This window comes from Jaculus jaculus, chromosome 5 (genome assembly GCF_020740685.1).
Source record: "Jaculus jaculus isolate mJacJac1 chromosome 5, mJacJac1.mat.Y.cur, whole genome shotgun sequence".
Classification (NCBI taxonomy): domain Eukaryota; kingdom Metazoa; phylum Chordata; class Mammalia; order Rodentia; family Dipodidae; genus Jaculus; species Jaculus jaculus.
The window spans coordinates 153,989,902-154,004,575 of NC_059106.1; the positions used below are offsets into that span (position 1 = coordinate 153,989,902).

The 14,674-nt window shown below is 40.2% G+C and overlaps 1 protein-coding gene across 9 annotated transcripts in view; it reads right to left on the bottom strand.

Moving 5' to 3' along the window:
• Grik1 (glutamate ionotropic receptor kainate type subunit 1) overlaps positions 1 to 4,692 on the bottom strand; it is a 425,302-nt gene extending 420,610 nt beyond the window's left edge. For all 9 annotated transcript variants that reach the window (XM_045150716.1, XM_045150717.1, XM_004654403.2 and 6 more), the window contains exon 1: positions 4,014 to 4,692. In XM_045150716.1, the coding sequence (XP_045006651.1) occupies positions 4,014 to 4,131 (118 nt within the window). In that variant the 5' untranslated portion in view covers positions 4,132 to 4,692. The remainder of the gene's footprint in view (positions 1 to 4,013) is intronic.
• Between the last annotated feature and the right edge of the window lie 9,982 nt (positions 4,693 to 14,674).

A 14,674-nucleotide genomic window follows, 5' to 3' on the forward strand; every position in this document is an offset into this window, starting at 1 on the left:
GGGATAGCAGTCAATGTTAGTTTTTAAAGCAATAAAATCTCTAAGAATAATATTTGAAAACAATCAAGTGTTTTCATTGAAGGACTGATGGAAAACTAGAACTGTACCTTTGATTCTTAAATCACCAAGATGCAAGATTCAAGATACAAATTTGCCCTTTTGGCTCACTGTGATATTCATTGAACCAAAAACTCATACAGTAAATGAAAGAGATGTAAGAGGCCAGTGGATAGATGATGAATGGGGATAAAAATGGAAACAATGAAAGAATAAAAATTTTATAAACAAACCCACAGGTTCTTATACACCCAAGTAAAATGCAGACAAATATAAGCCTAACTTGGAACTTAGGGTATCTTTGAGTTAAAGTCCTTGAAAAAGGTAGTAAGACAACATAAATGACTCACATGAAAGAATTTAGATTCTTTATAAGAAGACATGGGATTTTTAGCAATTAAATTGCCACTATGTAGTTCATCTTCATATAGATGTTTGAAATATCTCTCTTCATGTAGAATATTACCTATGTGGCAGTTTACATAATCTATTTGCTTTATTTTCCAATTACAAAAACTGTTCTTTTGTCCTCTACTTTAGGAAAGGAAAAGCAGGTGTCAATTCTTATAGTTTGCAAATGAAGACAATCAGGTTCAATGCCTAAATGCCTTAAAAAGCAAACTACATGTACTTCTAAGTGCCAATTCAGGAAGAAAATATCAATGAGCAAAAATAAATTTAAAAAAATTAACAGAATTAATAATGCAAATAACATAGTCAGATACTCATCAAAGACTGCTCAGATTCTATTCCATGGCCTATTACATTATTTTTTTAATCCAGTAGAAGACTTCTTATATTAGGTCCTGCATCAAAAAGCCTGGAGAACTACCACATCTTAATCCTATGTTTGCCTCACTATCTTAATGACTTCATATGTTGAGATGATGCACAAAACACACTATTAAATGCCTCTTCTTATTGTTTAAATATTTCTTTTATTTTTTAAATTTTATTTATTTGGTTGAGAAAAAGATAGAGAATGGATGTGTCAGGGTCTCTAGGCACTTCAAGAGAACTCCAGATGCATGTGCAACCTTATGCATCTGGCTTAAGTGGGTTCTGGGAAATTGAACCTACATTCTTAAGCTTTGCAGGCAAGTGCCTTAACTGCTCAGCCATCTCTCCAGTCCCCCCTCTTTCTGATTTTAATAAAATATGACACTTCTGTTTTTGAAGTGCATATGCACATAGAGGGTTTGTTCCTCATCAATGGTGGTAGGCAACTGTCCTCTATGGACAGCTATAGTATGGTTTAACAATTGATAATGAAAATGTGACTACTGAAGAGGATGTCTGTGATTTTTTTCCCCTAAATAAGCTATAGGAAACCTTCAATGCAACACTTGTGTTTAGGGCACTACACTCTAAGGGATCTCCTTTGTAGCTTTTAAACATAAGCATACAATTCTAACTGTACAATATTAATTTGAGATATATTCATTATCTATGTGAGAGCCCCTCTCCACCACTTCTGGGATATTCAGTGTTCATGGATTTGATCTTAAGATTGATATATTTTCTTGGTAGCAGAAGCTTAGGCAGACACTCTAACAAACTAGGAGTGATCAACTGACTCCCCCACTTAACTGTCATCTCTATATACCAACAATGCTAAGTGTCTAGTACTTGCACTAAAGTTTAGTTTCAGGTGTTTCCGGTTATTGGGAAAAAAAGCACTTTGATAAGAATCAGGAGTTCTTTTTTTGGTCGGTTTGATAGTTGGTGGTTTGTTGAGAAGAGAGAGAACAAGAGATTTAAAAAAAATTTAATCCCCCCACATACAATTTTGTTTAATCCCTTGCTCTTTTGATGTTTTATATTCAACACTGGGCTTGATGGACACAAGAAACTCACTGTAGGAAGCAGTTTTCTCCTAAGCAAACATTGGTTTCCATGGTGCTGAATTCACCATATAAAAGTATGTGTTGGTCCTTAGGTACACACAGAGTGTTAGTGCTCATGGCAATCACAGGTCACGTGAGACTATAAGGGTGAGACCTCTGTACTGCATATAAACAACCACTGATGCACGTAATTTCACCTTGCACACTCCAGGTCTCATTTGAGGGAAGAAAACTCATTATCCTGTGGCATGCATTTTAAGGTCAGTGACTCTTGGTGACTTTCAAATGGTTGTGAGTGCCTGGAATCTGGGTAAATACTCAGGTCGATGAACGAATATATCTTAACGCTCTCAATCCCCATCCTTGATCTGAAGATGCAGAAGATTTGAGAGATGTAGGAAAGGAAAGTGTTACCTTAAGTTTGTTGCAGAGGGAAGAGGGATGTTGGTTAGCATAGGTGTTATGAACATGACTAGGTTTGTCTCTTGCAAAGTGCAAGCCACATAAACAAAACACGAATTAAGTTAATAAGCACTGCAAGTTGTAACACAAACTCATTACCTACTTTCTATTCTTCACAAGTTATTTTATACTAGACTGAGCACATTTGATTGCTTGAAAAAAACAGATATTAAGATTTGAACATCTCAAGAAATTGTTTAGTTATGAGCAGTTGAGATTTTAAAATATTGTTTTAAGATTTTATTGCTATAAAGTTTTGATTTATCTAATAACTGCATGTTCTCATTCTCTAGTCTAAAAACGTGAAAAGTTATCACTTCAAGTCCTTTCTTTAATTACACCCTATATGCATAGAGAACATTATTAAAAGAGTAAACTTTTTTTGATGAAAACAGTCATGTTCAGGGACAGAAGCAAACATCGGGTTGTGAATTACAGGGGCTCCAATGTTGAAAGTCAGGACTAGGAGAGCTGCTGAGAAGCCCTTCCAGCTCAGGACATGGCTGGACTGCTGTGTGATGTCCCTGCATATTCTGTCAGTTCCTAGAAAGGGCCCCAGTTAGAAACCTCAGAGCTCAAGGCTTCTCTGAAGCTCAGTGAGACTTGGGAGAAGCTGGAAGACCTGGGTGATGTCATCACCTCACCTGAGAATCTCTGTGGCTGTTACTGAAAAGAATCACAAAGGAGGAGGACACACAGAACGTAGAAACAGTAGTTTGAAAGGAAAGAGGGTTACGGATGTTGTCAATACGCAAAGCCCTGAAATTGCTCAACACCTCCAGACACCAATCTTGGTGGTCTTGGGGAAGGAGAGTCTATGTCATCTCCCCTTGCCGTTTGGTCTCTTTGTGCTACCCCAGGATTTTCCTTTCAGCCTCCAAGTAGTCTATTTTGATATCAAAGCCCAGACTTCCCCAGGGAGTTATCTGGAGTGAGGACTGGAAGGCATTGAGTGGCAAGTGGGCAAGAGTGGAAGAAGAAAAAAAAAAAATTACACTTCAGCGGTAACTGACCATCCCCAAGCTCCGTGAATCCTCAGACCCTCTCTAGTGGAAACCCCTAGACTTTGTAGGCTCCATGTAGAGGAGCCCAAGTTAAGAGATGAAAAACTTGGAGGTTTGCACTAGAAGACTTTGAGACATTCCCCGTGAGGCTAGTGGTTCAGATAATCTACCCTTGAGATTCTTACATGTAGGTGAGTTCCCAGAGTCAGGGGGCGCAGGATAGGTGTTCTGGATACGGGCAAATGGACCTCCACCCAGGAGCCTGGTAGACCTTATGCCCCCTGGCTCTTCTCAAGTGGCTGCAGTGGCGCGCGCGACCTCAAGCCGAGAGTGGAAGCGAGCCCCGGCAAACATGGATCCGTGCACTATTACCCGCGTTCCCAGATCCCAGATCGAAAAACCCGCCAACCATACCTCTCAGGAAAACCCAACACCCTTCAGGAGGAAAGCAGTGACGCGCCTCGGACTTAGTGTAGGAGCCTACTCCGGGCGCGCACTGACCTCCACCATCCCCAGCTCCTGCCCCCTGCGCCGGCGCGCGCTGCCTCGCCCGCCTGGGACCCTCGGCTCCCGCGCTAGCCGCGGGCAGCGACCCCAGCCTCCCAAGAGCCCGCAGTCCGTGCGCTTTCCCGGGCTCACTCACCGATCCTGAGTACTTGCGGGGCGGTCTGAGGGAGGATGTTGCAGAGGAAATAGAGGAATGTCCAGCCGAGCTCCCTGGTCCAGAGCCCTGGCGGGGCACGGATTGCGCTGCGCTCCATCTTTCAAGCTTCTTAATTCATGTCGGGATACAGTCGTGGCCGTGCGTCCGCGAGATGCACCCTTCTTGGGCTAGGTCCCCGCCTCATCCTCTTGGGGTGCTCAGGGTTCTGCACCCCGCGCGCTCGCGGCGGAGCGAGATGAAGGGAACCGGCGTGGGAACGCGAAGCTGCGTGGCCAGGCTGAGCTGCTCCGGGGCTCCCGGCTCCTGTCGCTAGCCCATCACTGTTCCTCCTCCTCCTCTTCCATGGGCCACCGACCGCGGACCATCAGCAAACTCCTGCTCTCGGAGCCCAGAGACCAGCTGAGGAAAGTTGCCACCTCAATTTGCTGGAACGTCTCCGTCATCCGTCCTCAGGTCAGATGAAAAAGTGAGCGAGGGAGTAGGTGGAGGCTGCAGACAGACAAGGCAGGGAAAGGAGGGAAGAAGACGTACCCGGGAGAGAGGGAACTGGGTGAGTTGGTGCAGGGCTCCGAGCAAGCTCCAGGAGGAGCTCCAGCAGGTTAACTTGGATCCGAGCCACGCTCTTACTTCTCTCAGTCCTCACTTCCCTCCTCCCCTGCTGGCCCCACCCTTTATTTACTGCCCGCCCCAGGCCCCACCAATCCAGGCGCGCGTGCCCAGGCGCGCGCTCGCGCACACACACACGCGTGTACCCGCGCGAGCGCGCACGCGAACTCACACAGGCACACACTCCCTCTCACTCAACTTTGCCTTGTGCCGCTGCAAAGTCGGTTGAGTCTTACATTCCCATAACAGATCAGATCGAACCTATTGGTACCAGTCCAGATTCTAGCAGCCTCCTCTAAGCTCTGTGCATGCCAGCAGCGTCCTTGTGCTTCTGGTAGGAGGTCTGAGAGATGCCCAGCTATGACTTGTCCTAGAGCCAGGGGGAAAATCGCCTTCCCTGAAGGCAATATTTCAGGAAAAAAAAAAAAAAAAAATCTCAAGAGTTCCTGTTTTCACTCAGAGGGGGTGAAGAAGAGGAGAGAAGCGGGCATGCTTCAGGCTTCCTCTAAGACGACGGCGGTTCCTTTTCCATTTGGACCAGAGACAATGTCTTGAAAATTGCTTCCATTTACAAGTGCAGACCTGAGAAAGAGGCAGCTTCCGGCACTCTGCTTTTCTTAATTTCTTTTGACTGTCACATTTGAACACTGGAAATAGGCTATTTTAACAATGTAGGTTTGGAGACTGCTTCTCTGTAAAAAGACAAGGACACTTCCCTGGGGAAATCAGCATTTGATCATGTTGGCTTAATTTCCTTTGAGCTTTGGTGGGGAATGTTCTATATCAATGTTTGCTAGGTCTGTATGAATACCTCAAAGATTTGTATGTATGTATATGTATATATATATATATATATATATATGAAGCAGGGGTTTTGGAAAACTGGTCTAAATTGAATTAATTCATATAAAAACAATCATAATTATGTGAGCCTAGAACGAAAAAATAATTACAAAAGAATTATATCCTAAAATGCATTTGACAAAGCATACTGAGTATCTTCTGTCTACTTTTCCCTGAAGACGCTATCTTGATACAAATGAACCATCCATCCTGCCAGTCCTCCCAGCGGTCGGGGGACTGGAATGTCACTGCTGGAAGATGGGCTACATGTCAAATACTGTGCATACTTCAGGATGGGACAAAATAGAACATGTCCTCAGATAAAAAGAGAACTGTGTTTGCACGCATCTTAGGGATAAACAGAACATGGCTAGCTTCAGGAATTTGAAGGGCTCTTGTGTTAACATAAATGATCTTAGTTGTAGTTAAATGAGAAGGGGAGAAAGTAAGAATATCAGATGCAAATTGGAGAAGAGGAAACTTCAACTACTTTAGACAGTACTTGTAAGATGAGAAAGCATCAAACATTCATTCATTTGCTCATTCCCTGAATGCATATGAATTTAGGATCTAGTTCTTGTGATACATTGTGCCAGGCCCTAAACACACAGAAATAAATGTGAAACTGTCCTCGTGAAATTCACATGCATTAAATAAGCTGAGGGCTGGGGGTTACAGCTCAGAAGTAGAGCCCTTTCCTTGCATAAAGCCCTGGGCTCATTCCTCAACACTGGAAAACATGTGAACAATTTTACAAAATGTTACGACCGGTTGGGAAGGAAAATCTAGCTTCATTTAGGAGTTTACAAAGGCCTTGAGGCAGTAAAACTTCAAAATTCAACAAGTGTGCAGTTTTTAAATGACTATAACTATTTTTAAGGTGAAGTTATAAAAACTATTAGCTTGTTGTTTTGAACACTTTTTAAAATTTTTTGCACAGGTGGTGTACACACATATATGCACCATGTACACACATATTGAGGCCAGAGGTAGATGCATTATTTCACCTATTTATTCATCAACATGTTTTAGTTAGCATGCAGTTTCAGGTATCATTGTGGCATTTTCAAACACAATTTCTCTTCGTTGATTCTTCTCCTAAACTTTATCACCAACTTATTCCCCTGAGACAGAGTCTCTTAATGAACCCAGAAGTCCCTAATTTTTCAATTAGACTGGCTAACCAGGGAGCTCAGGAATCTTTCTGTAGGATGCCATCCTCCTCCTCGGGGCTGGGGTTACAGGCATGCTCTGGTGTGTCTAACTTTTGATGTAGGTGCTGGGGTTTGAACTCAGAGCCTCATGATTGCAAAGCAAGTGATCTAACTCTCTGAGCAATCACCCCAGGCCCTAGAGAATGTACTTTCAGACCTAAAGATTTATGTTAAGCATTGTCATCCCTCAATTGGGGGAAACATGCTGGGTCAATGTAAAGTAGATATCACACAGCTGATACTTGAGAGTTCAAGGGTCTAGAATTAAGTCTGCATCTGAACAACATCTCTTGTCTGGCTTTTCCTACATTCTAGTCTTTCAGTCATGTTTAGTCAATTTTAACCTCTTTCTACTTGATTTGTGTCCTTACTTATATTCCATTTTCTCCTGCCCCTACAACATCAATGCCAATACCTGCTCAATGAGGTAGAATGATGTGGCTTTGGGAACATTCTTAAGATACAGATGGAAGTAGCTGGGCCGCAGCTTTCTTACAGTTTGTGATAAATTTGTTCTGATTAGTTGTCATTCCAACAAGAGAATTTTGATAAATTATTGAAAGTTTATTTTTATATTTCCAGTCTGTGTAATTTAGAGATACTTACCACCACCACATAATCTTCTCTATACTGACCTATAAACTATCCATGCTGCATTGTCCTCACTTGTAAAGTAAAAGTAATAGTAGCACAAAGGACCATTGGAGAATTATATAAGTTACTGTATATAAGACATTCAGCAAACCCTTCTTGCTCAACATATAACAATGCACATGTGGTAGCTACATTTTAGTGAAAATAATCCATGCCTACATTTCTCATTTAAGTATAGCCCAAATGGTGGAGACGGGCATTTTGTCTGTTGCAAAATGAGTCACCGATACTGATGACATTAATAGTATAATAAAGGGAACTGGTCCATTTGCTCCAATATTATTTAAGGCAGTTTTGCCATGTTTTAACTGCATAGCCTTTAGAACATGAATGAGTAGTTCCTTTCTGCTAACGGTTGTTTCTTAAAGAATAAATGACACACTTGTTACTTTTCAGTATCAGCCACGGGACTCTGTAAAGCTTCAAACTGAAAATTATCTCCTTATTAAAATGCTTCTCTCTGGGCTGGAGAGACGGCTTAGCATTAAAGCACTTGCCTGTGAAGCCTAAGGACGCAGGTTTGAGGTTCCATTACCCCGGACCCACGTTAGCCACATGCACAAGGGGGCACACACTTCTGGAGTTTTTTGCAGCAGCTGGAAACCCTGGCGAGCCCATTCTCTCTTTCTCTCTGTCTCCCTCTCTGCCTGTCGCTCTCAAATAAATAAATAAACAAAAAACAAATAAACTTTCTTATAAAAATATGCTTCTCTCCACTGCTCCTGCACACAGGCTTGGGGTGCCGAATTATCCATGAATAGTCTTCAGCTGCTCCTCATTTGTTTTGTGCTTTTGAGAAGGGCTGCTTCATGCATACGTGCATCCAGTTATATTTTTCCCAAAATAGCTATAGCAATTGCTGTTGGTTCAGTTTTTCATAGTTCTCTCTTAAGAATAAAGAGGTCCAATTGAATGCATAGTCCTTTTCCCATTCCCCAAACATTGTGCTTAATTCACACCTCACAGCAATACTGTGGCTTTTGAGTTTGTGCTTCCTAAGAAGGCTGATGGCATTACCTAAGTCCTAATCCATTTCAAGTCACTGAACTCCTAGATGATAACTAGCTACAAATAAAAAAGTCTTATAAAATAACCTAAGAACTTTAATATTATAATCATGTTTTCAAAACATAGTGAGTCCACCTGAAGATACTAATGTTTCCCAATAGAGCAGATCAAGAGGCCTTGGGCCACCCTATGATGGTGTCATTAAGGTAACATTAAATTCCAAATTTCCTTTAAAAATATTTTTGTATGTCCATTTGCAAGTAGAAAGAAAGAGAGAAAGAGAAAAGTAGGGATTTTTGGAGGGAGAGAGAGAGGGAGGGAGAGAAAGAGAGAGAGAGAGAGAGAGAGAGAGAGAGAATGGACCTTCCCGGGGATTCTTTCCACTGCAAAGTGAACTCCAAATACATGTGCCACTTGGTGCATGTGGCTTTTTGTGAGTACTGAAAAATTGAACCTGAGCTGTAATGACTTGACAGGAAGCACCTTTAACTACTGAACCATCTCTCCAGCCAAAATTCCCAATTTCTTGATTATGCATTTTTTTTTAAATTTTGACAAGATGACCATTCTTATTAAAATTAAAATATGAAGCCTCAGCTCCAAGTTATTCCTTTATTATTTTATTTATCTTCACGTTTTAGTATACTTTAGTGTGTATGCACAGTGTTGGGTATGATTCTGGCATTTTCAAATACAGTTTGTTTTAGTTGATATTTCTCCCGCTACCCTCCATTCTCCTTCCCCTTCTGCTTAATGGCACATGCATCTTCTCCCTCCCCCACCCCTTTTCTTGTCACCTCTTATATCTGTTAGTGGTTATAATTCTAGCTTATTAGGTTTCTTCACATTGTTTTACAAAGTAATGTCATGTACTTTGATGATGTTACACACTCCATAAGCAAAGGATCCCCAAATCTTGTCTGTGCTCAAGTTTTGTCTCTGAACTGCAGATTCACACAACCAACTCCAATCAGCATTTGTAAAATACACAATACACAGTCACCTCAATATAAGCACCACCTTCCACCCAGCTATTGAAACTGGTCATGTGGGCAATCATCCTAGGTTTCTCCATGACCCCCCCACTCTCTCTCTCCATATATGTAATTTGGGAGGGGCACTCACAGAGAGAGAATCGACACATCAGTACCTTCAGCCACTGTAAAGGATTTCCAGAAGCATTTGCCACCTTGTGCATCTGGCTTACATGGGTCCTGGGGAATCTAACCTAGGACCTTTGGGTTTGCAAGCAAGCCCTGTAACCACTAAGCCATCCCTTTCCCTTTCTGATGCAGTTTGTTTTCATGCACTATTGGTTTAAAGTCCAAGACGTGTCTTGAATCTACTTGTCTATAGCTCCACTACTATCATAGTCATCTGGGGTTTCTCAAAGGCAGAATTTGGAGATTTTGAACTAGAAAATCCTGGTTGTAGAAGTTGGACTGTACATTTCAGATGTTTGCAACTTCCGGGTGCTCTATCCACTAGATGTCAGCAGCGCTTTCACCCAAGTTGTGAAAACTAACACTACATGCAAGCATCATCAGATGTCCCCAAAGTACAAAAGCACCCCTGGTTAAAAACCGATGCATGTAGCTCATCTCCCCGTGATCTCCCGTCTGCTTTGTTAAGGGAGACAGTTCGTAGACCCCTTCCCCAATTTGTTTCTGCTTATGTACTTTTTGTCTGTTATTTATCATAAACTTTAGTGCCTGGTACTGAGTGGGAGCTTGATCAATGCTGATGAAATGAATGAATGATGTTGTTTCACAAGACATACCATCTACAACCCAAAGTTGTGAATGTGTAAGACCAAGCTGAATTATGAGTGGACGTTCCCCTTTTAATTTCATTGAAAACATCAGTATCCGTCAGTTGAATAGCATTATGGCACATGCCTTTAGTCCCAGCACTTCTGTGGCTGAGGTAGGAGGATAACTGTGAGTTAGAGGCCACTCTGAGACTACATAGTGAGTCCTGGTCAGCTTGGGCTGGAGTGACAACTTACCTCAAAAAAAAAAAAAAAAGAAGAAGAAGAAAGAAAAAGAAAAGAAAACTATGAATACAGTACATTGTTTCTAGGAAAACTAGACTATAATCTTAAATGTATTTCTCCAACATTTCATTTTCAACACCATGGTTATCATTACACACACCTTAACAATTGCACTGCAATTTCCATAATAACACTGGTCTATTTGCCACAGCATTGTGGAAAGCAGCTGTCATGAAATCTTTGAAAGAAAAAAAAAATGTTGTATTTATCCATCCTTTGCCTCCTACCATGACTCAAGAATGTAAAGAAATACAGTCGTGTGGACGGTTGATATTTAACTACTTCTGTGCATGAGTGGGGCTCATTGACAAAGGAGGAAGAAGAGCCTCAGTCCAGAACTCTGTATGTGAGGAGCCTTGGCTGAAACTTACCTACAGAGCATGCTGCTTATAGACAAGTCTTTAAGCCTTAACTGCTTCAGCCATGGCCTGAAGTGCTTTGACTTATATTTTCTATTTCTCTCACCCAAGGAGAAACTCTCCTTTAAATTGGTATGAAAAGCAGAAATTATATCTTCTGTTCTCTCACGTTTATTAGTAGGCTACTCTTTTCCTTAAAATAATGAACATGTGTTTTTTTGCTTATTACATGTGACATGAACTATGTTGTGTGCTTTTTATATGTGTTCACTTACTTATTGTTCAATCGTGAGAGATAAATACTACTATTAAGTAGGGCCAAGTTTTATGTTGGAAATTTCACAGCTAAATGGCAGAGCTATCATTTGAAGTAAGTTGATCTGGCTCTAGAACCCTCACTCTTTTTTTGCATTGAAGTGAAATTCAAAAAATAATGTTATTAATTTATAAAGAAAACTTGGGCTGGAGAGATGGCTTATCAGTTAAGTCACTTGCCTGTCGAGCCTAAGGAGCCAGGTTCAATTATTCAAGTCCCACGTAAGCCAGATGCACATGGTGGCACATGCATCTGGAATTTGTTTGCAATGGCTAGAAGCCCTGGAGCTCCCATTCTCACTCTCTCTGTCTCTAGTAAATAAATTAAAAAAAAAATCAGAAAAAAATTTTTGAAAATTTTAAAAACAAAGAAAAGTTACTGATATTTACTTCGTTCACAAAGTAATGCAAACACTAACTATAATTCTAGTATTACTGGAAAGTTGTGACCAAAACAGAAGTGGTAAAGTTGAAGTAGATGTGGAGTAGCCAGTGAGCATAGACTTACGTGAGTATTAACTTTCATTCTGGACACATGGGAAATCTTTCCGGATTTTGAAGAGAAGAGTGATGTAAAAAGATTACTTTTTGTTTTGTCTCATGAAGAAATGAGTTATTAGAAGGGATCAATATAGTCTTGCTTTCATAGTACTCACAGAATATGCACAGCCTCTAGGTCATGTAACTGAGCTGAAAAATATAATAAAATAAATACAAATAAAATGAAATATGGCAATAGTAAAAGGTTTCTGAGCACACATTGACCAGAAAGTGATTCAAGATCAAACATGTTTCTAGCAGTAATCATCCATCGTGAGAGTTTACTGAAGCCTTTGTTCTGAACACCCAACATGCACTTTGCACTGTTCATGCTTCCACATTACATGTGACACTTACCTTCTAATTGTGGAGACAACATATCCGATGAGAACCAGCGTGAGGAAGGAAAGGGCTTTTTTTTTCAGTGTACAGTTTTGAGGAAAAGTTTCATGATGGAGGGGAAGCATGGTAGGAGCAGTCATCAGTGTCATGTCATACCATCAGCAGGGAGGAAGTAGAGAATGCGTGGCGAGAGGAGCTGGGCAATAACCCTTCAAACCCCATCCTTAGTGACATACTTCCTCCAGCAAGACTCCTCTTCTTAAAGGTCCCAGAACTATCTTAAACAGCATCACCAACTAGGGATTAAATATTCAAACACATTAGTCTACAGGAGACATTTCACACTAAAACCAACTCACCACATGATATCAATACACACTGCCAATAATACTTGGCTCAGATTCATATTTTTTGTATGGTATGAATTGTTGTATTTTATTTGCAAATTCAAGGTTTTTTGCTCTTCTGGAAATTGACTCAATATTCCTACTGTCATTTCTCAGCATGAAAATATTAAACTAGCCGAACTTTGGATCTGGATGGTATCAAATTATTTGATATTAAAAAGTGTTTGAGCCAGGCGTGGTGGCACATGCCTTTAATCCCAGCACTTGGGAGGTAGAGGTAAGAGGATTACTGTGAGTTCGAGGCCACCCTAAGACTCCATATTGAATTCCAGGTCAGCCTGGGCTAGAGTGAGACACTACCTCGAAAAACCAAAAAAAAAAAAAAAAAAAAAATGTTTGAGTTGTTAATTTGATTTTTGTTTAAAAAAAACATGAAATTAAGTTTCCTTGTTATTAGGAAAGAATGTTCAAAGTTTCTTAAATGCGCCTAAACATACTTCTGCTATATCATACTAAATATTTATACATCATGATGTTGTCAGCATTGATGATATTAAAATCTAAATATAAAGTAACTCTGAAAATACTGAAGATGTTTTACATCCTGTGATATCAGATATTCATCTGGGCATAGACAAGTGCTCTATATTCCAAGCCCCAAGCAAGATTAAATTTCTTCTGATAAAAATAAGTAAGCACAAATATACAATTTATAAATGATAATATTATATGTATACTAAAATTTGTTGTGAAATGAATTTATTTATTATTTATTATTAGTTGCTGCTTTATTTGCATACCTATCATATATACTTGGAGTTGTGAAGAATTTTCTCTGGCAAAAATATCTGTGATGGGAAAATGTTAAGAAGTTCTTGCCTTACAGTTTACAAATAAATATGTAATTACCAGTTATCTCCAAAATTATCATAGCTAATTTAAAAACGTTCCAAGATATGAAGATTCTAATTCGATATCAATTTCAAGAATGAATTACTAGAGTGAATACTTTGGTGCAGTCCCCAGATCATGGGGGAAATGGGACGCCATGAATAATTTCTCTCTAAATGCCACCATTATCTTTACTTTCAATAGGTAGTATTTAGAGACTTGCTATAAACACATATGCTTCTCTATGTACAATGGAGTATTATACTGAAACATCTATTGCAAGTTGAAAGTAGCTTTAATATGTCAAAGATACTGAACAGCATAGCTTAGTTTAGCTTACATTAAATGAATTCAGAACACTTACATTAGCCTATAGTTATGCAAAATCATCAAACACTAAATCTGCTTCCTAAAAATGTAATAATAAACAAATTCATTTATTGAATACTTGTACCTAGCTATTTGTACCTAGCTTCTTTAAAATGAGAATATTAAACAACCCCTTGCTCTATACAGGATGTATGCCAAAATAAAAATAAAAATAAAACCCACTGGATGTGAGGAGAAATTTGCAAAGCAAAACCTGATTTGGACAAATACCTCAGGAAGGACTTCTGTGAGAAAGTGGCCTTATCGTAAGGGTAGTTGGCTGTTACTGAAAGAGGGAGAACCTTTCAGCAGACAGGAAGAAGGTTGGTGGTAGGAGGACCCCAACCACATATTTGGCTCAAAGAACTAAAAGAAACCTGACTGGCTACTGTGAGATACAGACACTTTGGCAAGAATTGAGATACATGAACAGAAGCCGGAGCTTCCTGGAGGTTTAAGAAGTTATTAAGAAATGCAAAACCCTGGATCTTGGTTCAGTTGTTTCTACCTCTATTTGTTTCTTTTGACTCATCCACCCAATTACAAGCCTCTCAAGTCAGAGTTCCTGAATACCTGAGAGCAAGTAGCAGGTTTCCCCTGTGTCTCCTTCCACTCTTCTCTCTCATCTCCCTTTCCAACCACCTTACACAGAGCTCTTCCTACCCACTGGTCTGCTACTGGGTCCCAACCATGCCCAGTTCTTTGTGTTTTAGGACTTTCCCCCAAGCTGTCTTCATTACCTGGAGTGCAATTGTTTTCACAGTTCAACCCTATTCCATGCTTCATGTCTCATTATATTGAACGGCTTTCCTTGGGCTCATTTTCCTTCTTAAAACCCTGTCATTTGCCTCATGACCAACCTTTCAGTATTTATTCATGTGTTTAGTATATGTACCTCTCCATTTGTTTTGTCAGCTAGCTCTTAAAATCGCTCTATATATGCACTGTTATGGCTCTACGCATATTCATAGCCCCTCCCAACACAGGGCACTTTAGTGGGATCTCAATGCATGTTTGTAGATGGGTTATATTTGAAGTCTCAGCATGTCAGGAAGTCACTGTGATATGACACACAAAATTCAGTTTTGAGAAAAGT